This window comes from Cydia pomonella, chromosome 10 (genome assembly GCF_033807575.1).
Source record: "Cydia pomonella isolate Wapato2018A chromosome 10, ilCydPomo1, whole genome shotgun sequence".
Classification (NCBI taxonomy): Eukaryota; Metazoa; Arthropoda; class Insecta; order Lepidoptera; family Tortricidae; genus Cydia; species Cydia pomonella.
The window spans coordinates 10530453-10557333 of NC_084712.1; the positions used below are offsets into that span (position 1 = coordinate 10530453).

Below are 26881 nucleotides of genomic sequence, written 5' to 3' on the forward strand. Positions count from 1 at the left end.
ATTACAGTCGTAAATACAACGATGGGATGGCAGTTTCAATTTGAACAGACTCACCAAGATTATCCGCTCGGTACAATGGGAAAATTGCTATCCACAGTAGGACGAGGAGGCCTGTTTTCCGCGCCATTGCTGCGCGCACGTCTGTGGCCACGTTAGACTGGTCCGTTCAATTCACACATGTTTGATAGATACACTTAAACCGCATGTTGACTGCATCACTAGTGCACAAAACTAGTATTCGAGGCTGAATTCATGGCACTGATTGGCGGCTTATCTGTAACAAAATATAATAGTGATTAGAACGCGCTTGAGGCAAAAAAGCTTGGAGGTTGGTAGAAGTCTTGACACGTAGTTTGAGGATGAAATAGTTTGATATATTATTTATACAAAAAAGAAAAAATCGGACATGTGCGAGTCGGACTCGCCCACGGAGGGTTCCGTACTTTTTAATATTTGTTGTTATAGCGGCAACAGAAATACATCATCTGTGAAAATTTCAACTGACAGTTTCGGTCAGATGATGACGGTTTCGGTTCATAACAGCCTGGTGACAGACGGATGGACAGACTAACGGACGGACGGACGGACAGTGGAGTCTTAGTAATAGGGTCCCGTTTTACCCTTTGGGTACGGAACCCTAAAAACCAATAATAAGATTTATTTTAGAAGTAGGTAGTCATAACTTTTATTTTATCCAATTAATGTAACTAATATTTATCATATTTTCAACAAAGACTTTTATGTTCCTTTAATAATATAAATTAATGCACTGTAATGTTTTTTTTTATTATCACTTTTGATGTTTTTATTAAATGTTATTGCAAACAGCTACGGTATTTTCATATCCCATTTTACATTGTTATTCACTTCGCCTCGTTTCAACATAATACTCGTATTCCCTATACGGAAAGGAGGGGAAAAATACCCTTATTGAATTTTGTTTATTTTTGTACTTACTAAATTGGCAGGTAGATACTGCCAGTTTTGTAACGTACTTGTTAGTATTACAGACTTTAAATACTGTTGGGTTTTACTAATAAAAATACCTTATCTATCAACGGTGAAAATATTTTCGGGCTCTTAAATACACCTAAATTATTAAGTTGATAGCTGCATAGTTGGAATCATAATTAATAGATGTCATACCAACAATTGTCCATAATATTATTAACTCATACAAACAAGTCTTAATCGCGTAGTAAAACTTAATACGCGATTTAGTCCAGTTTTTGTAGAAATCGTGAAAGTTTAAATCATACTAAATGAGACTTAAAGCAAACGCGTACGTCACGTTACGAAATCGAATAAATTTACTCTAGGGTCACTGAATATACTTTAATCGCTCATGAATTTTTTTTTTTTTTGTCGTAGAAAACACGTTAATTAAGTTATTTATTCACTCTTGCTAATAATCGTATTTGAGACGATCTGTTGAATTTTACTTGCATAAAAAAATATAACAATTCAGCCTATTTACGCCCCACTGCTAGGCACAGGCATATGTATGCAGGTTTCCTCACGATGTATTCCTTCCCCGAAAAGCTAGTGGTAATATCAAATGATATCCCGTAGATAAATTCCGAAACACTAATTGGTACGAGCCAGGATTTGAACCAGCGACCTCCGAAAATAGCGACTTCTATTTATAGTCCATTGAATGAGTCCCTCCAAGGGGGGTCTAGAGTGCGTGAGTTAGTAACGTAAGATGTTTCTTCGGAAACATGTCAAGAGTCCCTAGGTAATAAACATACTAAAACCCCGGGACACTAGGAGGAGCCCCGGAGTGGGGGGAGGGGGGGAAAGGGTCCATTTTTTCATTTTTCGCTTAAATCTCAAAAACGGTACATGTTACAGAAAAACTTTCAAGGAAAAGTTGAAAGGCCATAAAATTATCTACAAGTTGTACCTGAATCATTTTTTTCTATTCCCAGCCGTTTTCGAGCTACATCCCATGAAAGGTGAAAAATTCCTCGCCCCCGTTTCTCTAGTTCACACGGATGAGCATGGGGTTTTAGCATAAGCTTAACGAGGGCGGACCCCTTCCCATGCTACGTGTGAACCTTCATCGAAAAAATCCGAACAACGGATAATGTTGGGACATTGATGTCATATGAGAGGCACTAGAGGAAAAAAAAAAAGTTCAAGTATCGTAACTACCCTAATAAAATTCAATTGCTCCTAAACGCCTCCATGGTGGAATCTGGTTTTTTTATCAATGATAGACCTAATTATGAGCAATCTATCGGTACCGGTCACAAGTTGCACTTTTGAGCTTTTTGGAAGAAAAAAAAATAAAAAGGTCAAGTTGCGTAACTACCCTAATATAATATTTTGACAATCGATTCCTCCTAAAGGCTTCCATGGAGGAATGTGTTTTTTTTTACCAATGATAGACCTAATTAAGAGCAATCTATCAGTACCGGTCACAAGTTGCACTTTTGAGCTTTTTGGAAGAAAAAAAATAAAAAGTTCAAGTATCGTAACTACCCTAATAAAATTCAATTCCCCGTAAACGCCTCCGTGGTGGAATCTGGTATTTTTATCAATGATAGATCTAATTATGAGCAATCTATCTGTACCGGTCACAAGTTGCACTTTTGAGTTTTTTGGAAGAAAAAAATAAAAAGATCAAGTTCAGTAACTCAAACTACCCTAATATAATATTTTGACAATCGATTCCTCCTAAAGGCTTCCATGGAGGAATGTGTTTTTTTTTACCAATGATAGACCTAATTAAGAGCAATCTATCAGTACCGGTCACAAGTTGCACTTTTGAGCTTTTTGGAAGAAAAAAAATAAAAAGTTCAAGTATCGTAACTACCCTAATAAAATTCAATTCCCCGTAAACGCCTCCGTGGTGGAATCTGGTATTTTTATCAATGATAGATCTAATTATGAGCAATCTATCTGTACCGGTCACAAGTTGCACTTTTGAGTTTTTGGAAGAAAAAAATAAAAAGATCAAGTTCAGTAACTCAAACTACCCTAATATAATATTTTGACAATCGATTCCTCCTAAAGGCTTCCATGGAGGAATGTGTTTATTTTACCAATTATAGACCTAATTAAGAGCAATCTATCAGTACCGGTCACAAGTTGCACATTTGAGTTTTTTGGAAGAAAGAAATATTTTTTGATCGATTGATGTGATAAACATGGGTATGTAGTATGGGGAAATTGTTTGAGCCAAAATCATTTTTTACTGCGTGTAACTCAGAAACGGCTGGGAATAGAAAAAAATGATTCAGGTACAACTTGTAGATAATTTTATGGCCTTTCAACTTTTCCTTGAAAGTTTTTCTGTAACATGTACCGTTTTTGAGATTTAAGCGAAAAATGAAAAAATGGACCCTTTCCCCCCCTCCCCCCACTCCGGGGCTCCTCCTAGTGTCCCGGGGTTTTAGTATGTTTATTACCTAGGGACTCTTGACATGTTTCCGAAGAAACATCTTACGTTACTAACTCACGCACTCTAGAACTTTATTCAATGGACTATTATGACAAATGAATAGTGTGAGCAGTTAGACACTTTTAATTAACATTCGAAATTCTTCAAGTAGCAGTGTTATAATTCTAATACTTGAGAAAATAATAATAACTATAATAATTTGTATATATGTAAGTATATTTAAAATGTATATTTATGTAACTCTAGTATCATAGTAATCTCGAATCTATTTTCATATTTACTTTTTACAATTCTGCACCAAACTGTTTCTATTTAGCCCAATGGTTGACTGGTAGAGAATGCCTCAAGAGGTTAAGTCCACCATTTAAAGATTAAATTAATAAATAAATAAGATGTCTCAGCAGTATTTATTTCAAAGTACGGATGGAAGTTTGAATGTGGAGTTCCTCATTATGGGTCTATACATGTAATTAGTATTTTAAGAACTCTGTTCCAAACTAAACAAACTTGAATGCAGTTATTTCGAGTGCTGGTATAAAGTCACATTTCAGAGACATAAAACAGTTTACAGGATAAAAATTAAATATAATGCGGGCTGCCCCCAAATTTCCTCCATTTATTCCGGAATTCCACTTAAGCAAGTTTGCCTTTACGCCTGGGGATAGAATGACGCTGGTGGGTGGAGGTTTTTAAATTGATATAATTTATAGACAGATGTAAATCTTAGTCTTACGCCTTGGTAATTTTTATATTTTGCATCTTGCTGTTCTGTTTATGTGTAGACTTATGGCGTTATTATTTGTAAGAAAGGGATAAAACATAATTGAACTAAATTAAGCCCGTAAAGTTTTATGAATTATTTTTTGTTTCAGATCGATTATTGGCATAAATATTACGTTTATCAAAAAAGGTTATTCTAGAATAAGAACCCTAGTCGCTTTTCGGTGAAGGAAAACATCGTGAGAAAACCGGACTAATCCCAACAAGGCCTAGTTTACCCTCTGGGTTGGAAGGTCAGATGGCAGTCGCTTTCGTAAAAACTAGTGCCTACGCCAAATCTTGGGATTAGTTGTCAAGCGGACCCCAGGCTCCCATGAGCCGTGGCAAAATGCCGGGACAACGCGAGGAAGAAGAAGAAGAACCCTAGAGGGTTGAAGCGAAAAAACACATCCCCATTGTTCCTGTAGAAGAGCCACCCTAAAAAAACATTTTTGTAGTTTTTATTTTACGATTTCGTCGGCGTAACTGATTTATAATATATTCGTGCCAAATTTCAGCTTTCTAGCACCAACAGTCACAGCAAAGCCGCGGATGGACAGACAGACAAACGGATATGGCGAAACTATAAGGATTCCTAGATGACTACGGAACCCTAAAAATAATAAAAATGTTACTGTGCACCCGAAAGCAAAACGTGCGGCTACTAAACGGGAAACCTTAGTTTTGAATCCCTGCTCTTACGCAGCTTGTACCAATGGGTTTCCTGGAATAGACATACTCTTGTCGGACTTATCCCAATAAAGCTTAGTTTTCCCCTGGATTAAAAAGTCAGTCGGTACTCGCTTTCGCAAAAAAAGCTAACATTGATTTTTTTTATTATATGCAATATTTATCTATGTGAATATTATTATAGGTCATACTGAGCAACTCATACTATAAAGAAGTTAAATCCGATATTGTTTACACTTAGTAAAGAAAAAAAAAACACATTTTTGTGACTAATGCTGCCTACTTCGCATGATACTTATAATAAAACTAATTAACTATATTATACAAATCGAGCGAGATAGAGTTAGACCAGACTAAGTGGGTAGTGATTTTGATAGCACATATGGTGCTAGTGTTAAGCGATTCAAACGTCAATCTTAAAATAACACTTGGACAGTCTGTGCTATCAGAATCGCTGCCACTTGGCTTGGTCATCAGGGATAACATTAGACAAAGGAAATATTCTCCAATTGTACAAACGCTGATAGCAGTTTATTTTTTACAATCTTTGAATCAGGATTTACCAGTCATAGGAACAATTTTTTAGCACTTTTTGAGCAACTGTATTAAAAATAACTATTTCATCACACTTGCTCGAAAAAGATCTTATTTCTTGCAGGTGTACTGAAGGATAAAGGCCTATATTGTTGCCGCGGGAATTATAGAGTGTGAAAAATAAAACTTTAACTCCCTAGGGAGTTGTAACTTTTTTTTTGCTACTTATTCATACGAATTAACTAGGTATAAATGAGTTTTACTTTTAAAATATCAACGTTTATAGTTTATCACTATAAATTATTTAATTTGATTAATTTAATAGCCGTTAAAAATATTTTGACACAATTTTCAATTGTTGCTGAACATCGGATAGATCTGTGCCTTCGATTCCTAAACTGTCAAAACATGACAATATGGCGGACGAATGTTTGAAATGTTACTGTATTTAAGATTTATTTCGCTTAAAATCTAGTCTTTTCTTCGCAAGAGTGATGAAAAACATTGTGTGTCATTCCCGTGATAAGAATATTGTTACTCGATTCTATAATATCGACTCTCGTGTAATATTTCACTTAACCCCTTATTGCACAATGTAATATAAACTAGCTAGATTAGTGCGTAGTAAAAAAAACTATGTTACCCCTTTGCCCCAGTTATCCCACTTGAAGGTACTAATTATTAAGAGGAAATACCAGCTAAGCCCCTTCCAGATTTGAAAATTTTAGGTGTATATCTCCGTCGCGCTGACAGGCGGCTTCAAAAATTAGTGCGATAAGGACAACTGCAGCTCGGCTGCAGGCGAAAAATCCTGTGTAAAATTCTCAGATATCGTCGTTTCGTTCTCGCATTTTACTCCTTCAAACAACCAATCCTAATAAAATTTTGGGAATGGAATGAAAAAGAAATAATCTGCGTTTTACTGTTTGCGCTTGTTGTTGCCGATTTTGTATGCTAGGCGTCTGTTTACGGCCAATTTACTTGGCCGTTTTTCGCGCTGGTTAAAGTAACCTTTCTCTTATAAACAAGAATATCAAAAAAACCAAAACATACAGACACAGATATTGGGAATATTGAACTCTTCACAATGTATTCATCTAGAGCCAAAATCCAGAGAGGAAAATGTCGAGAACGTTTGTATGGAAAAATCACCACCTTAATTTCCTCATAAGAAGGAAGGATACCACGTAATTATCCATACAAAAGGAGAAAACGTTCGTATTCGTATTCGTATTCGTATTCGCGGGCTGGGTTTCCGCAACTCGACGTCGCAATTCGCGCCTATTTTGCGTGATGGTGGGTTGACGGCACTACTCCTGCCAACCCAACTCTACCAGGAAGCCTAGCAGACCCTTGATGTTGCCGACGACTTCTGGGAGAGACCCCGGGGAACCGAGGTATTGTGCCCGGTATTCTGCCACCCCTGGGCATTCAAGAATGACGTGGGCGGCTGTCTCTGAGAAAACGTCTGTCTAGGAGAAAACGTTTTTCCACTTCTAAATATTTTCCATTGTCCATGATTTTTTGTATGTTATTGACACAATGAAAAACTAGGGTTATAGGTTTTCCTTTTTAGGGTTCCGTAGCCAAATGGCAAAAAACGGAACCCTTATAAATTAGTCATGTTCGTCTGTCTTTCCGTTTATGTCACAGCCATTCTATGAACCGCATTATGATTTTTACACAAAAATAGAAAAAAAAAATGTTGGGGGTTCCCCATACTTAGAACTGAAATTCAACAATGTTTTTTATCATCAAACCCATAGGTGTGGGGTATCTATGGATAGGTCTTCTATTGAGGTTTCTAATATCATTTTTAACTAAACTGAATAGTTTGCGCGAGAGACACTTCCAAAGTGGTAAAATGTGTGCCCCCCCTGTAACTTCTAAAATAACAAAATGATAAAACAAAAAAAAAATATATGGTATACATTACCATGCAAATTTCCACCGAAAATTGGTTTGAACGAGATCTAGTTAGTAGTTTGTTTTTTAATACGTCATAAATGGTACGGAACCCTTCATGGGCGAGTCCCACTCGCCTTGGCTGCTTTTTTAAAAATTAGTAATACAAAAATGTTCTTTTTTTAAAAAACGAAACTTATAAAACTAGAATATATTATGCTGAAGCGATCCCCATCAAAATCAAAGTGATTTGTTAAGATTTAGTTAGTGGAAAACGTTTTCTCCCGAAATGGAATTTCCTAGAAAAAGTACCGTTATTTCGCTAGGATCGCAAAGCTTCCCTCTTAACACTTGAGTCTGCGGTAATATTTATACCAACAACGCCTACTAAGCGTGTACGTATTGGCGTAGGTTTTGGCTACTATACTTATATCAGATGTATAAATAATACTGGAAAATGAATACTTTTGGATAAGTTATAAGTCGCATCGTTACCCAGATGTTGCGTAGTTAAGTTTTGCTCCCGATTTGCGAGAAACCTAAATTATTCATTGAGTTTTGCCGACGAAACCATAACTGTACCCTTGAGCCAGACATAAAGGTTATTCATGAAACAAAAACATTCCCGCTAACTGAGACTACTTTTCTGAAAATACAAGTTTTTGGCTAAAACAATAAGAGATTTTCTAATTAGAGTCCAAATTAAAACCAATAAAACTCGTGAAACAATCAAGAAGGAAGTTATTTTTTCAAATATTAATTATTTTAAAAACAACTTCCTTATTGTCAAGCGGTGGATGCCGAGTGGATATGACGTCCGACGTTGAATCCGGAGGTCGCGGGTTCAAATCCTGGCTCGTACCAATGAGTTTTTCGGAACTTATGTACGATGCGATTCGCGCATGAGAGGAAGCATGTGCCCAGCAGTGGGAAGTCTGATAATGTTATGTAATTGAATGACTTTGATATTGACAATTATAAATTAAGGGGGTCCGTAACGCCAATGACCTCCGATCTGAATCCCTTAGTTTTCTAATGTTTTTTGTAGCTCGTCATATTAACAGCAACGGCTGTAAGCAATATAGTATACCATATTTACTTCAAAGTTCACCGTCTTCGAGATATTTGGCATCAAAATTGAACAAATTTGGGCCAAAAAACTGGTTTAGTGGCCATAACTTTTGTGTTAATTAGTTTAAAATTAAAATCTCTGACAAGTTTTTAGAGACGTCAAAGAAGAACCTAAATGTGTATATTTTGTACATGTAAAATCCTTCACAGCAATCTAGTAACAAAAAAGTGTTGTTTTAGACATTGTTTAAAAAAACAATGCGAAAAAAAAGATATATAGGTTTATATTACATAATAATTTAATATAAACCTCTAGCGATCATGCTATTAATGTTTATTTTTAAGAAAATCGAATATTTAAGCTCATTTTTAGTGAACTGTATTGTTCTTATGAGTAATTAAAGAATCTCTCTAAACCTAAAATAATAAAAAATAAGTGTTCATTTCTTTTAAAATCCGGCAGACCAGATTAAATAAATATTATAGGATATTACTCGTATTACACAAATTGAACAAGTCCCACAGTACGCTCAATAAGGCTTGCGTTGAGGGTACCTACTTAGACAACGATATATATAATATATAAATATTTATAAATACTTAAAGACATAGAAAACACAGCTCAAAGTCAAATATCCACACATCGCACATCGACATTCATGTCGCACGAATAAATGCCCTTACCAGGATTTGAACCCGGGATCATCGGCTTCGTAGGCAGGGTCACTACCCACTAGGCCAGACCGGTCATCAAACATAAAAGAAAATAGAATAGAGATAAAAGATTGAAGAACCGATAGCCGTTGGTCTTATAATTCTATCTATAGTGCAAATGTAGGAGTAACGAGTCAAAACTAGTCAAAAATCGATAAAAAACCGCGGGGAGGGCTCCTCCTTAAAAGTTAATAGTCTTATTTGTAAACGCATGAATACCTATAAAAAATAAGCCGTATTCATGCTTTTATTTAACCTTAAAGGTTATTGTGTTTGTTGAGATCAAACAGATGTTGCTAGCACGATTGAGCTATGTAAGACCTACTTTCCGATATCCGATCGAGTCGTTATTCAACAAATGTACATAAGTTTTGTGCCGTTTCATAGTTACAGCAGGTAGCAAGCTTGTTATGGTATTTAGGTACGATGTCAATTTCACCACCATGTTATGTACGAGTATGAAGAGGGGGGGGGGTTCGAAATCACAAATGTAGACTGATAAAATAAGCCACCATGCAATTCACATGTATTATTTACCTACCATGACCAGATATCCCAACAGCTGAATATGACCTGACTGCACTACACCAAGCGACTGAACGTAACCGATAGCGGCAACTGATCAACACGATCATAAGGAATCACGATACTCAGCAGTGAGGGAACGATTAAGGAGAGAGATGATCATAATGACAAGTTCAGTTAAAGCTTTTTCAGTCAAGAAGAAAAGCAACTGCCAGTGTTTCAATGTCGACCCGCACATCATAGGTGTAGTGATGATATCTCCGGCTAAGGAGGGGGCGTAAAGTCAGGAAATTACAAGGGAACAATAAGTATGGCGTGACGGAAGATAAGGATATCGCGCGTAGTTTAGTGATTTTTTTTATCGGGCCAACTTTAACCCAGTACCTTCGTCTGCCCTTGTCAAAATAATGTTGTTTCCTGTGATTTTTTTTCATAACATTTGCCATTGATTAAAACATGTAACAATCCAATATAAAAAAAATACAATTTTGCGTTAGCCGGGTCAAAATCCTTTCATTTTCTTGTTTTTTTGCCCCCAAACAATATGACGGAGTGGAGTGTTTTTGTATGGGATGAAATTCAGTTAATTTTTCTCAAGATAGCTATGTAATTATAATCTACAGCTAGAAAAACTCAACCTTTTTTAAAGACAAAAATATAAGCGTGACGCGTGACAGATTGGTCAAAAATAAGACACCGAAAAGAATTTCGACCCAGCCCCCTCTTAAGGTGTCACGAACAAACATTACATCTTATTAGAAGTATAATTAATATCCGTTATTGACTCGGTAGGGTAGAAATTTCAAAAGCGAGTGAAAATAACTATTAACTATAATTATGTGTGTGAAAGTGATGATTCCTAAAACCTAATTGTACATGTTACCTACTTAAAAATAATTATTTGCAATATGTATCAAATATTAACCATTATAATCATCTTTCTTACTGCAGGTATTAAAATCATTATTTTAAAACGGTTGCACTATACACTTTACAATATTTTAAAACTGCTTATGAAAATGATGAATTAATGAATTACATTAACGGTTTTATTTCGTTAAATATTTAAAAACAACTTCGATGCATCATACAAGAGTCGCACATGTATTAAGCACGTATAAAAGGCAAGATGTTTGTACGAATTATTTGCATTCTGTAGAGGGCTTCTAATACCCAGTATTCCAATTTATATGCAAAAAACCATGATAGATGAACACCAAATTTATATTAGTGAAAGAAGAAATATTGTACAAAAAAAAAAAACACTCACTTGTCAGTCCGAATCAAATCCGTTTCGTCCATCCAAGTTGAATTATTAAAATATAAACACCCAATGCGTCCTGCACTAATTAACACCTCCAATAATCAGTCGCTTTACAATCAACATCGCGCAAACACTGCGATGACGATATTTTGTAATTCGAATCTTAATTAAAACTCAAAATTCACTTAACGGTTATTAAAGTTAGCACTGGCACATATGTAAGTATCACCGACATTTGGATTCCATGTTTGAATTAGGTTCGTAAAGTTACTATGAATGGTGCACGCGCGAATGAATGGGTGTCGAAATCACGTACGCGTCCCGATGCGTCGGCGGTTGGCGGGCGACTGGCCCATTCAGATGACTGTATTTCAGAGCTTTCGCCAGATTCTCTGCGCAGAACTGTTATCATATAACGCGGACTGTCGCTGAAATATTGCTGAAGTGCTATTAACCGGTATTGGATACGTGCACCGAGGTTTTAAAATGGTTAAATTGATACAGTTGAAATCCTTGCTGAGTTGTAGGTAGGTATGACTTTGAAAGGCAATATAAAATGGAATACATATAAAACACTCTTTTTAATTGAAATCTAGGAGTAATATCTTAAATCTACATAGTATATACCAATATAACAAAAAAAAAAAATTTCTATATTTAAATGGTATGATGATACCATAGTAAGAAATATAAGCAGTACTGTAACCAACTACCAATAAATACTCCTCAATACATTGTTTTGGGTTAAATTGACTTTCTTTGTACATAATTATGATCATTATTCGGGCCAATTGTAATAAAGAGATCGACTTAGAAAACTTAGAGATGAAATAGAAGTTATATCTAATAATCTATAACTTTTTGCTATGAGATTATCTATTAACTTTGCGTTGTTAGCAAGTAATTTATAAGCGGTAATTTATAAAGAGGTTCAACTGACCCCTGTTTACTTAACAACCGTTAGCTCTTGTATGTCTGTTTTGTCCTTAATCACATTTTTTGTTATTTTTAGAGCTCTACACTTAACTAACTATTCGCAGAGCTTTTATGAGATCACTTTGGTCTTACAAATCGATTAAATGCGATTTCTCAAAGACCATGTGACGTAGGTACCTATAATTCGGAACAGGTGTAGCAAGTATAAATTATACCATCACTAACACTGTGAATGAGACAAAATTGCTTATTTCTGTTTTTTGTTCACTGTCATTTTTAATACAATAAAAGTTGTTTTATGTAATTTGCTGTACAGTATGTAAGCTAAATATTATTCAGTTATTTTATGCGTGTAGTACATACAAGTATAATACGGTGTAAATACACGGCGACCAATCCGTTGATCAACCTAATATCTAAGATATTTACGTTGTTTATACATGGCTTTCAAATATAAACTGCTGGTCCCATTACTTTCTTCCGATTTTAAATTTAAATTTACTCTTCGTTTAGGGAAACACACTAGTAGGTTATAAAAAAAAAAAAATTATGTACAAAACAAAATGATGTACCTTATACGAAATTGATTGCGTAAGGGACGCAATAATGAATTATTTACAATTTTAATTAATAGAATTCTGAAAATAAACAATTTCTACTTAGCTTAACAAAAACATTAACAAGTATATCAACCGCGTTTTTTAAAAATTACAAAAAAAAAACATAATACTGTTTTCATACTGTTTGCTGTGCCGCATCTGCGGTCGATCGTCCCAGTCCTCGGCGCGCGCTTCCTTTGATTAATTTAAATTACTATACAGACTTGGCGCCACTTTGCATAATCTCCTAAACGTGTAAACGGTGCGAATTGTTGAAATAAAACAATTAGTGGCAAAACTTGATAGGCATTTCAGAGCTTCGAAAGAGCTATCTTTCAAATACAATGAAATTCGCGCTCATGAAATGATTTGTTCTATTAACGCAATTTTAATGGAATTTAGAAGCTATCTCCCGGGCTCACTCTAAATTTCTTGACGAAATATTTAATTTATTTATTTGTAGGTAGGGGTAATTACCGGGGGGGGGGGGGGGGGGTTATGCAAAAAATACGTATCAGGATGGTAGCTATAAACCTAAGCACATAACTCAGTTCGATTAGCAACGCGATGACAGAAGGTTAGAAATGCCATTGTATTCTACCAAGTATATTGAGTGCTTGTTTATTAAAAAAAAAAAACAATTTTTAACAAAAACCACGTTATAATATTGGCATCTGATTTCCGTAACAAAATTACGCACACACTAATGTGTTTAAAGACATATCGTGCACACAACGATTTCCGTACAATGACCCTCCTGCGATAAAAGCTCCAAATTTTTTGAATAGAATTTCTTCACAGATTTTATCTACTTATACACTTTTACGCCTAATAATCCTCTTGGAATAATATTTATTTATGTTCCATAAATTGGAGGTTATTATACTTACCTATTATTCGATAGGAATAAGACGTAAGCAGGGGTGAGTGAGATTTAATTTAAGGGAAAAATATAACTTTTTTAACCGTGCACCACGTTACTCTGACCCGTGAGTTGTTAAAATTCGATCGAATGCACACGTAAAGTGCCCTCCAAATGTACCCGACAGCAGTGAGATCAGAAACAGTCAGATAATACTCGTAATATACATTACCATAGAGTTTGGGAAATAAATAATCATTTAATTCAGGCATAACCTAACTTATAATATCTTTAACTGTGTAACACAAACTAAAACCAATCAACCAGTTTATAAAAAGTACTACTGGTAGGTAGGTACGGTACAGTTTTAAATTATAAACTGAAATAAATGTACTAAATACGAGTATGTATGTAATAAATATACTAAGAAAAAAGTGGCGGTGACATAATCGGACAGACAGACGGACATGACGAATCTATAAGGGTTCCGTTTTTTACCATTTGGCTACGGAACCCTAAAAAGACCAAGGCTTTCAGGACCGAGAGCTGGAATCGAACTAGCGTCCTCTGCTATCGCGACAGGTGCCTCAGTATCCAGGTCGCGGCAGCATGGGTCGAATTTTACCAAGTAGGATGCAAATTTACTGAGGACTTGTGGCGCAACCTGGCTATATCTAAAATTCGACTCATGGCACTGTGACTTAGGTGATTACATTTCGTCAACTTTACTTACAAGTACTAAGTAATTAGTACTGGAGCCCCGTCGAAAGTTAATTTGTAAGTAAAATTACATTGAGTCAAGGAAAGCCTGAAAGAATATTTTTTCTATCCAGCACTACATACTTAGGCATCTGCTGTTACAGTTATATCTCCAGACTTAATTAACCTTAAGCGATGCTGTAAATCGAAGTAGTGTCACTGAACGATACAGTGTACCTACTCTAGAGGCGCTTATTCCAACCGCTGGGTAATTTGCACGAGTGAGTTGATCGCAATAACGAATCATCATTCCTAGGACATGTCACGTGCCCTACGACCCCAAGTCAAGTCCGAGACAAAATGCTTTAAAAAGAGACAGATAAGCGACTTGTCTCGCGCGTGACTTCGGAGTTAGGATGGCCAGGCACATGTGTGGGGTATGCGAAATCAGCACAGCATTCGTACATTGAAAATTTGTTAATATCATATTTTATTATCATATTTGGTGACAATCTTACACGATTACATGTTTAGATACGTAGATAACATCCATAACTCAGCGGCGGTATCATGGCCGCAGTTTTACCACTTGTCATATCATGCGTCACTTTCGTACATACTTCGTTACTACGTACTTTGTTAGAACGTGACAGGCATGGTGACATGCGATAAAAAACCGACCATCTTAGCCCTACAGGGACAAATATTCGCGATAAACACACAAATAATTGCCCTCACCGGGATTCGAACCCGGGACCTCCTGATTAGTAGTCAGGGTCGCACTAATATGTCAGTATGAGCGAGATGGAGCGAGGGTAATTACCACGATTCACTGACAGTGTTGACACTGACATGTACGCTAACGTTAACGTAACTTACTTTCTATACATCTCGCCCGTACTGACATATTATGTGCGATCCTGCTTACGAACCGGGCGGGGCGTCCCAGGGGGCCTACCGCGAAAACCGAAATTCGCAAATAGCGGGGATCTTTCTCTTTTACTCTCACTAAGACGTTATTAAGTTCTAAGAGTGAAAGAGAAAAATGCCCGCAATTAACGAACTTAGATTTTCGCGGTTATAGCTCAGGTCAAGCTCAATCCCGGTGAGGGCATTTATTTGTGTGTTTATCCTTTATATGAGCACTTTACGAATATACATACGGCCAATTCGAACAATGCTTGATGTCACAGCGATACCGATCTGTCAATGTCAAAAGTGACGTTTTTGGTTGAAGAAATGTCACTTTTGATACTGATAGATCGGTATCGTATCGCTGTGACATCTTAACAGAATTCTTAGAATTCGGCCGATAGAGGTTACGGAACTCGAGCTCACAGTGAATTGGTTTCATTGTGAACTAGACTCAGCAACGCTCATATAAACTACGTTTACCTAGTCAGCTCAGATAGGCAGACCACTCAAAATCGAGTACTGGGGCGCAACTAAAAATGAATTTTCCTCGGTAAAGCAACTAGGAAATTAGATGAAAGTGGTTTGCTCCCGGTTAGAGCGTACTTTGACTTTGTCGCTAGAAAGTTTATACATGCAACAGTTGCTAGTTGACTTTATCCTTGAAATTGAAACTCTTAATATAATAATATGAAAACCGTTATTTTGCTCTGAATTCTAGTGAGCAAGTTTTAAGAGTTTAGTATTTAAAATATATATATATATATATAGTATTTTTCACATCATTGTCAACATTTCCATATTAGGTAACCTTTCTTGTTTAAACATTAGTCATAAATGCTTCTCAAGTCTGACAAGTCCTTGACATTTATTTTTCTTAGAAAGGGACAAACACATAAGGACGAAGGTTTAGTCAACCGTTGTTAAATATTTAAGTAAAACATTTACCTTTATTATTAGCAAAAATACACTAGGTTGTAAAATAATAAATACCGGTGAAGATATTATAATTTTTTATATTATTCCAACTTATAACAGTATTTACAATTACAAGCCTGACTCCAACTCAACTGAGAGACGTCGGCCTAGTGTAATTTATTTTTATATCCAACTAATAACCGTCTTTTCAATTTCAGAACTACCTTTAACTTTTAAAACAAATTAAGTTAAACAGTGTTAAATACCAAAATCTCTAAAAGCCATCCAAAAATATTTAAAATAATAATTTGACATAGGTGTGTAGTAAGTAGTCATATTTTTAGAGTTCCGTACCCCAATAGGAAAAAACGGAACTCTCATAGGATCGCTCGTGCGTCTGTCCAGTCCAGATGTCACAGCCAATTTGCTCCGAAACTACTGTACCGATTGAGCTAATATTTGGTACATATACGTTAGTCGGTGAAGCAAAGACAAAGATGGGCTTTACGAAAATAAATTGATTTTAAACTTGACGGCCATTTTGGGTTTTGGGCCAAAATTATAATAAATATTTGGAAACTTGACCATTGAACTGAAAATAATGATGCAACGAAATATTACGTGATCATTTTGATACATTATTTGGGTTTGTGTTTTCCCACTGGTTTTTAAACTTTTTAAAGGGTCGGCAACACGCATGTAATATGTTTGGGGTTGCAGGCGTCCATAGGTGACTGATTACCATCCGGTGGGCCATATGATTGTTTGCCACCGATGTGGTATTAAAAAAGTGTTTTCTATAAACGATTGTAGCTTGATTTGTTTTTTGTATTTAACTGGTTTTTGAGAAGAAACTCAGCCCTGATTGTTTATTCTACGAACACCCTCGAGCTTTAGACGAGAAAATGTGCCTTTAAAAGCTAAATTATCTATAATTATTATTACCTAGAACTGAGGGCCTACTGCGAACTACGTTCGACGTGTTGCCTCTTTGTCGCATTTGTAAATTCGTACGTAAGTGTGACAGGTCTGTACTTATTTTTTGCGTCCTCAAGACTTACAGCCTCTTTCTTGTATTCTTTAGGATAGGTCAATCTATGTGAAAGTGTAAGTTTTTGTAATTTATGTAACATTGTTTGACGTTTCCTGCAACTTAAACAACGCATACAGTATGCGTGTGACAAATTCTAATGCGGAATTAGGCTCATTAAATCCATCATGAAATTAAAAAACTTACTTACCTTATTGTGTTTGCACATACATCCGCGTTGGATGTGTCGGATATCATCGGATATATCCATAAATGACAGCGACGATATTAAACCGTTTTGCATGAAACATTTCATAGGCGTCACCGGAAATTAAAGCTCACCCAATCATGAAATGGTTTTTATATTATGGAGTACCTACTATATCATTTGCTGTATTATCTATTATTGTTTCGGACATATTTGATTATATTGACGTTGTTTCCATATTTATACACTCATTACCCTTATTGGAATTAAATTGATGAACGAAAAATTTATTAGATACTTATGTATAGTGCTAGCGGTACGCCAAAAAACGCTGCAAATTGTGATAATTATGTTAAATTCGTACGATTGATCTTTAGGCTATTTGAATCAATTTAACCCAAAAAAATGGGCAGGAGTTATGACTCCATCTTTTTTTTGTATGGAAGAGAAAAGATTTGTTCAGAAACCTATCTTGTGTGGTATTAATTGAAAGGCCTTTTTGAGCCGATTCTAAAAAAAAATCATAAACCTATCCTGTGTGGTATCAAATGAAAGGGATGTTTAATTCAATTCTAAAAATATATGTCATCAATACATTTCATTCATTTACTTAAATTAGAATAAAAATAATTTTCAAAACATACCAAGTCTGGGCTTCTCCAGATACGATACCGGTCATTTTTTATTTTTTTTGTAAAATATAGCTCGAATAATACCCAATAGCCTTATATCTAACCCAAAGAAAGCAATTTTGAAAATATTTGCATTCAGATTTTTTTTTCATTACTTATTCATTATTACAAAGTGTGAACTATTAATCTATAAGCTAAATATTTAAAAAGAAAGCATAAAATTAATTTGTAGTAAAACGGAAGGTCCCGTTTCTTCTCTGCTATGTAAGAATTAATTGAAAAACTCACCTTTAACGCGGTCGGCGTTTCCTAGAGCTCACCCCCAACCATCAGAACTTTTTCTTATTTAAAGCTTAGATATTACCAAAGGAACATGTAAACCAAGTTTCAATAGTCTTATTTTACCCAAATGACATTATACTCGTATTGAGTAATACGACAGGGGTATTATCACACCTTGTGATAATGAAAAATTAAAAAAAAAAACAAATATTTTCAAAATTGCTTTCTTGGGGTTCGATTTGAGGTATATTTTACAAAAAAAAAACTGAACGGTATTGTATCTGCAGGATCTCAAACTTAGTGTGTTTTTAGGGTTCCGTAGCCAAATGGCAAAAAACGGAACCCTTATAGATTCGTCATGTCCGTCTGTCTGTCCGATTTTTTATTCTATTTTTTTAAAAGTGTCCGAAATGTAATGGTCACTTATACTTTTAGAATTGGCTTAAAAATCCCTTTCATGTGATATCACACATGATAGGTTTCTTAACATTTTTTTTCCATACAAACAAAGATAAAACTCCTCTCCTTTTTACCTTTGTTTTTGGTTGTACGGTTCAAATCGATTTCAATGGCAAATCGTACCCAATACTACACTAAAATCGACCGGGATATAAACTGTGATTACCTGCATGCAACTGCGTCGAAATATCGGGAGCTCAATAAAAACAATATAAAAGGTAATCACGGTTAATATCCTGTACCCCTAGTGTAAATTTAATCGACATCATAACGTGACGAACGCGTTTGCGTTAAGTCTCATTTTGTATAGGATTTTGAGTTTCCAAAACGTCCCGCTTGGCGCGCTCTTTCTAAATCATATACAAAATGAGACTAAACGCAAACGCGTACGTCACGTTTCGAAATTGAATTTATTTACACTAGGGGTACTGGTCGATTTAAGTATAGTGAAACTAACCGTGATTAATTCAAAATCGTACCGAATTTTATACTTTTAACACCATTTGCAGCGAATTATTGAATTTGGGGGTGTACCGCTAGGACTAGTACATAATGCATATCTCACACTGACATGCAATAATTTTAATGGAAATATATAATTATGCAGCCTTTGTACTTAGCTGTATTTATAAAATTAACTGACAGTATTGGCAATTAGTCTAGTCTTACTTCGAGATTTCTAGGAGCACAATTCAAAATTATAATTGGATATATAGCCAGTCGATTATATATGGATGAAAGTTTTATTCATATCTCGTAGTGCTGAACCGACTTATGACACAACTTCACAACCTCCAATTTCATTCTATCAGTATGGGTCCCTAAATTTTGTTGCACGTATCACAAGATACTGATAATACTTGGAGTAAAATTGCACCGTTTTCTGGAGACTTTAATACAAAATGCCATGTAGTATCTATTTTCAAAAATAAAATTTATAAATAGAATCCAATAGGTCCGCAAATACTAAAATTGCAGTTTACCGCGCTGCGATTTTATTGTACTATTCATATCCGATTTGCGGCACGGGTAAATAAAATTTATTTTATAGTAATGAACGAATGAATTTACGGAAAGTTCAATACGGCTCTCTGGCTTACCGAGTATTCACTGCATTATTATGGTGAAATCACGATGATTGAATCACAATGGTAAACAAAGTTGCTGTTATAGTTTCGGTCAATGAACCCAGAAAAAAACACAAGATAAGCCGACTAATTGCGTGCCTTATATCATCTACATGATTTTTAAAGTTTTCATTTGTTTAGTATAAACGATAACTGCCCTTAGGCTTTGTTGAAAAAAAGATCCCAGATTTTTCTAACAAACAAATAAATATTTAAAACTGTTCTGAAACTAAAAATAAATGTTTATGATTGCAGTCTATCTAATAAGTGAGTTTTAGTATTACAATGTGTTTTATTTGGTCATTTTTATCAGGGTTCCGTACCCAAAAGGTAAGATGGGACCCTATTACTAAGATTCCGCTGTCCGTCCGTCTGTCTGTCTGTCACCAGGCTGTATCTCATGAACCGTGATAGCTAGACAGTTAAAATTTTCACACATGATGTATTCCTGTTGCCGCTATAACAACAAATACTAAAAAGTACCCTTGGTGGGCGAGTCCGACTCGCACTTGTCCGGCTTTTAAGTGAATAATAGTATAATTTAAGAAAACATGGTTGAAGAAACAAGGTAGACACCTACCTATAAAGAGCTATGAAAGTTATTAGCAAACCTAACATTAGAAATTAACTTAATATTCGAAATTGCCATAAAAAGTTCAAAACGTTGTAATTTTCGCTATAATTCGGAAATTAAGTATAAGTATATAAAGTTTTGGTCAACTAAGTAGCGGCTTACAAAGTACACCTTATAACACAGTAAACTCTCGCGTTTTGTACACATATTTAATGACATTAACGGGTCGATTAAATTTCATTATTACCGCACTGTTTATATAAACTAATATCTGGTTGTTTAGTACTGTTTACCAATATGTCCGTTGACATTTTGCTGGGACCTTAGTCTTCCATGACCATAGCTAGTGCAACCGAGCAGAAACATCGGAATAAAAGTAAAAATAAATACTGAAATTTAATGCCTATAGAACCGTTAATGTTATTAAATAAAATACACCTTAATTTCCGAATAAAATGGTGGTGACATACGGATAGTCGAACGGGCGGCCGGACATACGGACAGCCAGCGGACAGACGGACGGACGGACGGATGGACAGACGGACGTGACGAAACTCTAAAGGTTCCGTTTTTGCAATTTTGTCGACAGAACTCTTACAAGAATTGTACCCAAGTAGGTAGGTAAACATCATTATTTGTTTTATACCAAGTAACAAGAAAAGCTTAACTAGATAAAGTTTCCGAGACTGTAAAAAAGGCTTCGAAAAGTGCATCTTCGTTAATAAAATAATAAAAGGCAGGAACTGTTCAATTTGAAGCAAAGCAATATTGACGATAATAAAAACACGATAAAAAACGTCAAGATAACAAATAATTATTTAATGAGTGTATATCCGTTTCCGAACGCAGGTCGCTAAGCACTAGGAGGACGGCCGTGCGTCCTCGGGAACGCGGATACAAAACAAAAGTACCTAATCCATGAGTCGAGAGCAATGAGCAATGAGCAATGAGGTATGGGCAATGTGAATGTCATCTCGCCTTGTGTGGTAGGGCACAGCACAGCAGATGTCATTCCAGATCTAGAGCAGAGCCCAACTGGGGAAGTACCTCCACCTTACAGAAAATCGCAGCCAAATAACACTTGACCCTACTCATAGTGTTGTGTTCCTGCCGGTGAGTAAGGTTGCCAGAGCTCAACGAGGGGGGTGGGGTTAGGGTCGGCAACGCGCATGTAACTCCTCTGGAGTTGCAGGTGTACATAGGCTACGGAGACTGCTTACCATCAGGCAGGCCGTATGCTTGTTTGCCACCGACGTAGTATAAAAAAAAAGAACCAAAATGACATTACGCATTTTTAGAAGCAATTATATGTAATACTGTCTTACTATTCATAAGTGCTTGTTGCTAGGCCTACATGAATAAAGTATAATATTTGAACTGAACTGAACAATATTCGTATTCATTCGTATTCTGCAAAAATAAAAATGTCTAAATTTTTGTTCGTGATTTTTTTTTCTATCGAGCGAAAATTGTTTGACCATCTAGTTTTCTAGACAATATTAGTTTAGGTTAGTTTATAATCTTCGTCTATCCTAATACTAACTAGCAAGATTAACTGGTTAGTGTTTCAATTTTACGATGACATATAGGTACATGCGAGTATAGAGGTAAAACATTTGAATGTCACCCAAAAACTACATAATACTTAGGGCCACTTGCGCCATCAAGGGTAAGTACTAACTCGGGTTAACCGGTTAAACCCGGAGTTACTAGTACAATTTTACAAAACCGGTTAACTCCGAGTTAACACAGGACGGGCGCAAGTAGCCCTAGCAAACCCCTTTTCTTTTTTTTCTCTTTTTAACAAACATAAATTACAAAATAATTATCAACAGCTTGACTACCCGTCCAGACAACAAAACTTACCGACAAATGCAATTTTGATTGGTCAAAATTAAATTCAAATTCAAAAAAGAATGAAATACACCTATTTATAGGTAGCTGAACGGCTAGACTAAGAGGCTATGAATAAAGCCAATGATCTTTATTTATCTGGTGTTTCTAATAAAATACGAACATATTTTATCCACGTTCAGTTAGTTTAGCATTAAAATGAACTGAATGAAATATAAGTTATGGATTTTAAGAAATATTTCGTAATAGTGGAGAAAATAGTGACTTTATCTGTGTCATTTAACCCGGAGTCATCGCAAGATATGCGATATGCGCTATCTCTCTTCCAGTTGGACGGAGCGGGTCCGTCTGTATCAGCGACCACTGACTTCCCAAACGGCTGACAGATTTCCGATAGGTAGGTACTTTAGGGCCTTTAGGTGTTATGTATTAGGATTCGAAATAAAACAGAAATATAAAAAATAAAAACCCACAAAATAAATCATAACCATATACATTACATCAATCTTGGTATATAAAAATTACACTGAAAATCTAGTAAAGACAATGATAATGATTGTAATGTATTGATATTTATACAGTAAGTTAGAAATTAAGGGGACAAATAGATATCATATAATAGAATCGTTGAAAATGACAAGCCGCGTCGCAGCTAAGCGCTAACAATATACACAACTTAACGTCATAAATATTCAAAAACAAATAGCCTGAATATTGTATTGCTGTGGAGTACGTTGTTTATACAGTTTCAAATATAGAACATAACTATCAACAATACTTTTGCAATATAGGTATAATACCTATTTGCAACAATGCAGTCGGCATGGCATAGTGCAGTCATCTCGCACTGGCCGGTAATAAAAATAAATGCCCTTTTCGCTTGTCTTTTGTTTTTTCGGGTGACTTTTCTCGACAATTTGAAGGCGAATCGCACAACTCAAATTACATTTATTTAATGTTATTGCTGTATTGTTGTTGAAAATTACTTCGTACTTAATGGGCTGCCTTTAACGCAGGTAAAGATTGTATACTTTCTTGATATTCGTTGCTGAAGTTTGTATCTGGTTGCCAGCATTCATCGTTCGGCTCGACGAAGATTGGGGAATTGAGAACGTTAAGGCCAGTTTCGATATTTTATTGGTGTAGACTCGCATACTGACGGATATTTATTGTACATATTTTTACTTTTATATTGTTTTACTATAAGAACCTAGTTTTTATTTACTACCGCTTTAGTTAGCCGGCTACATCCGAACGGCACCTTGATCCTAAACCATCCTGCGCCCCAAAACAGAGAACTGTGTCATTGACATGATTTTTAGCTTACATAATATCTAAGAGCCCTAATATTCTCAGAATAAATGATATTTGATTTGATTTTGAAAAGCCCAGCAGATTTTGGAAGAGCTTCTGGTCCGTGAAAGCGCTAATGAAGGGCGACCTTCCTCTGTATCTGAAGCGCAAGCTCCTCGACATGTGCATCCTGCCTATCCTAACCTACGGTGCTCAAACTTATTAACTGAGGCTCTAAAGTCGAACGAAACTCAAGGTTTGCCAGCGAGCGATGGAGCGTAGTATTTTAGGTGTTCGTAGAACTGATCGAAACAGAAACCACGGAACTACGCTCCATAACTCGAGTTGTAGATGCAGGCGTCAAAACCGCTAAACTCAAGTGGGACTGGGCTGGACATGTCCGCCGCATGCACCCAGAAAGGTGGGCCAAAATTACTGAGTGGGACCCACGAAACACTATAGACGGTGCAGGACGGGGTGCAGGCAGACCGAAAAGGAGATGGCGGGACGACTTGGACGCATTCTATACAAAATGGTGGGATAATGCCGATGACAGGATTGAGTGGAGAAAACGAAGGGAGGCTTTTGCCGAGCAGTGGGACACAAAAGGCTAACAAAAAAAAAAGCCCAGTCAGTATCATCATGTATGGCATCGCCAAATTTTGCAATGAGGTATCTTTATGTCTTATGATTTTAGATAGAAACAGTGACGCGGTTATAAATTACACTGTATAGCATTTCTTTTATTTATCATACCTCGTGTAAAATGTTCAAAAGATAAAGCCATTTCCATTTCCAGCTCAATCGGTATAGTAACGACGTCGTTCCTGGAAATATATGATGGCACAGTGTCAGACTGAAATCTCGGAGGCTAACAAACCTGAGATAGGGCGTCGACTTGGCACTAGCCAACAAATACGGACAAAAGGATTATCTTATATATTTTTGTGATTTTCTGACTTGTTCCAAAAAAGTTATAATACCTGATGTAAAAAAATATTTGTGGTACCTAATGCGTTTCAGATATTACTGAATATTTTTATAGAAAGCACATTACGGTTTTAACACAAACAGTAGGGCTAAGATGGTCCGCTCTTTATCATTTGTCACCATGCCTGTCACGTTCTAACAAGTATGTAAGTGCGAAAGTGACGGGCATAGTGACAAGCGATAAAAATGGAATCATGCTGCCACTGCAGCGGCTGTAACACGGTCGCATTTTTATCATTTGTCAGTATACCCGTCACTTTCGCGCTTACATACTTGTTAGAAAGTGACAGGCATGGTGACAAATGATAAAGACCCAACCATCATAGCCCTACAGTAGGGCTAATATGGTCGACTCTTTGTCATTTGTCACCATACCTGTCACGTTCTAACAAATATGTAAGCGCAAAAGTGACGGGAATAGTGACAAGTGATAAAAATGGAACCATACTGCCACAGCTGGATACAATAGAGTTAAACAATAATAGTAAAACATAGTAAAAAAACCACAATCTATCAAAGTTTGTAATCGAGACTATTGGACTTCCAGTATATGGCTACGAGTGGTTACAAACTGTACATTTAGTTACCATTTACTTACATAAACACTTTTAACTGACCATTTTTGGACCTTACGCCTTTGCAATAAGGTTTTCAACTGTCAACAACAACTTCTTCTCCTCATCTTAGCATTTTTTTAGTTGCATCGCCAAGAGCTCGGGATAATAATGTATTAATTTGTCACAAGCACCAGTTTTTACTTACCTTTGCTACCCCTGTTTTTGTAACGGCAGGTGTTCTATCAGTGGATGCTTTCCAGACATTGAGTATGTATCTATTTAGATTAAAGTAAACCTGATAACTTTATGTCTAATCAAACTGTTTATTTATTTTTAATACGATAAATAACGATCGATCTTTCCGGCCGATTTCGACCATGGCGACCACTTCGATCCTAGTTAGCTCGGCGTTCATGCTTTTTATAGAACAGTTATGTTCTATATACAAGAATGATGTTATATAGGTACCTATAAATACTATAAATTGTTTTACTAAATTATTGTTTTATATGTAATATAAATTATAATGATGTGACGTGTAAAATTATTATCTTATAAATAAATTTATGGAATTGAATACACTTTTAAAAGGTACGTTAGTTATTTAGAAATAAGAAACATACATATATGTATTGGAAAATATTAATATTGTCCTAAATTACAAAACTGATTTACAATTTTCATGTTTTGTTCCTAATAATATCCTCGGAATCAGTCCATATCAAATTTTTGAATTAGGACCCTTTTATCCATTTTTATCGTACTTTCTATCTATGCCATAATTAAGCAAGACAATAACTTTCTCTACTAAGGATTTCTACGAGTTTTTTATATCACAAAAGAATAGATTAAATATGTCTAAATATGGTAATTAGTCACAATTTATTAGTATCAAAACAAAATCAAGAAACAGTTTAATACCACTTGGAACTTATCTAGACCTATAACAGACCGTTGCTTCTTTTGTACTATCGTACTCTTCGGAAAAAAAAGTTATTTTTAAACATCTATCGAATGATGTGTTTTTGCTGAATAAAAATATTGACACTGTGTTGTTGTGTTTTATGTGTAAATGTTGTTATGTAAAGATTGCTATTAGACCGCCTGCTGTCTACCATGGTCAATTTGTGTATACCGTTTCTTTTGTTATTGGTGTACAATAAAGAATATTGTATTGTATTTAATGATTATACAGAGCAAGCGTATAAAAAGCACGTGACATGCTGGAGGGTTGAGCGGGACCCGCGCCCCGGTCTTGCAGGCGTGACAAGTTGGAAACATATTTTTTTGGAATAATATTATTATTTATTAAACATTCTTATAAATAAATCTCTCTCTCACGTGTTTTATTTTACATATTATATATATTTCATCTCATAATGCATTATAAAATATATGTTATACGTGCTTAAAGCATTCGCTTAATTGTGTGTTAGAATCGATAACTTTGGAATTGGTTCATTTATACACTTTGTATCACAAAGTGATTGAATGTTGTTGCATTACTTCACACAGCTTTTGCACTGAGATAGGAAAGCAAAGGAGACTTAACACAAATAAATCTTACTAGTTGTCGTAACACCACATGCTAATTATCCAAGGATAACCAAGGATACCGTCCCGAGCCCCTAACGAGGTAAAATATTAAAACCATATTAATTGTAATAGCAGCAGCGATTTATGGCGACCTGAGCCGTAAATCTGTGTGATTACATAAAATGTTGAATGTAGTTAATCTCTTCCTCGTTTAGATTAAGTACCGGTGTATTTATTGTCTGGGACATTTCAAATCCTACCGCTTTGTGAAATTTCCACCATTAGGTACCTATCTATATTATGGGGATAATTCACAGTCGTGTATAAATATTTCCATAGTAATAATCTTGTACTCCCACCATTGTACTTAAATGGAGAAATTAACTTTTTCCAACGAATGCCTACAATGTTATATTATAATACAATACATGCTCATTATTTCATTTCCATTGAGGAATCCTAAGGTGACTTTCCAATGAAGGTGACAAAAGGATGGGAACTGTCAATTTATTTGATATATTGAGTAAAGCAATGCAATTTAT

The 26881-nt window shown here is 35.6% G+C and overlaps 1 protein-coding gene across 1 annotated transcript in view; it reads right to left on the reverse strand.

The window, feature by feature from the left end:
• LOC133522062 (uncharacterized) overlaps positions 1-11509 on the reverse strand; it is a 105718-nt gene extending 94209 nt beyond the window's left edge. The window contains exons 1-2 of the mRNA XM_061857256.1: positions 10878-11509; positions 55-274 (exon numbers count right to left, since the gene is read on the reverse strand). Coding sequence (XP_061713240.1) covers positions 55-127 — 73 coding nt within the window. The 5' untranslated portion in view covers positions 128-274; positions 10878-11509. The remainder of the gene's footprint in view (positions 1-54; positions 275-10877) is intronic.
• Between the last annotated feature and the right edge of the window lie 15372 nt (positions 11510-26881).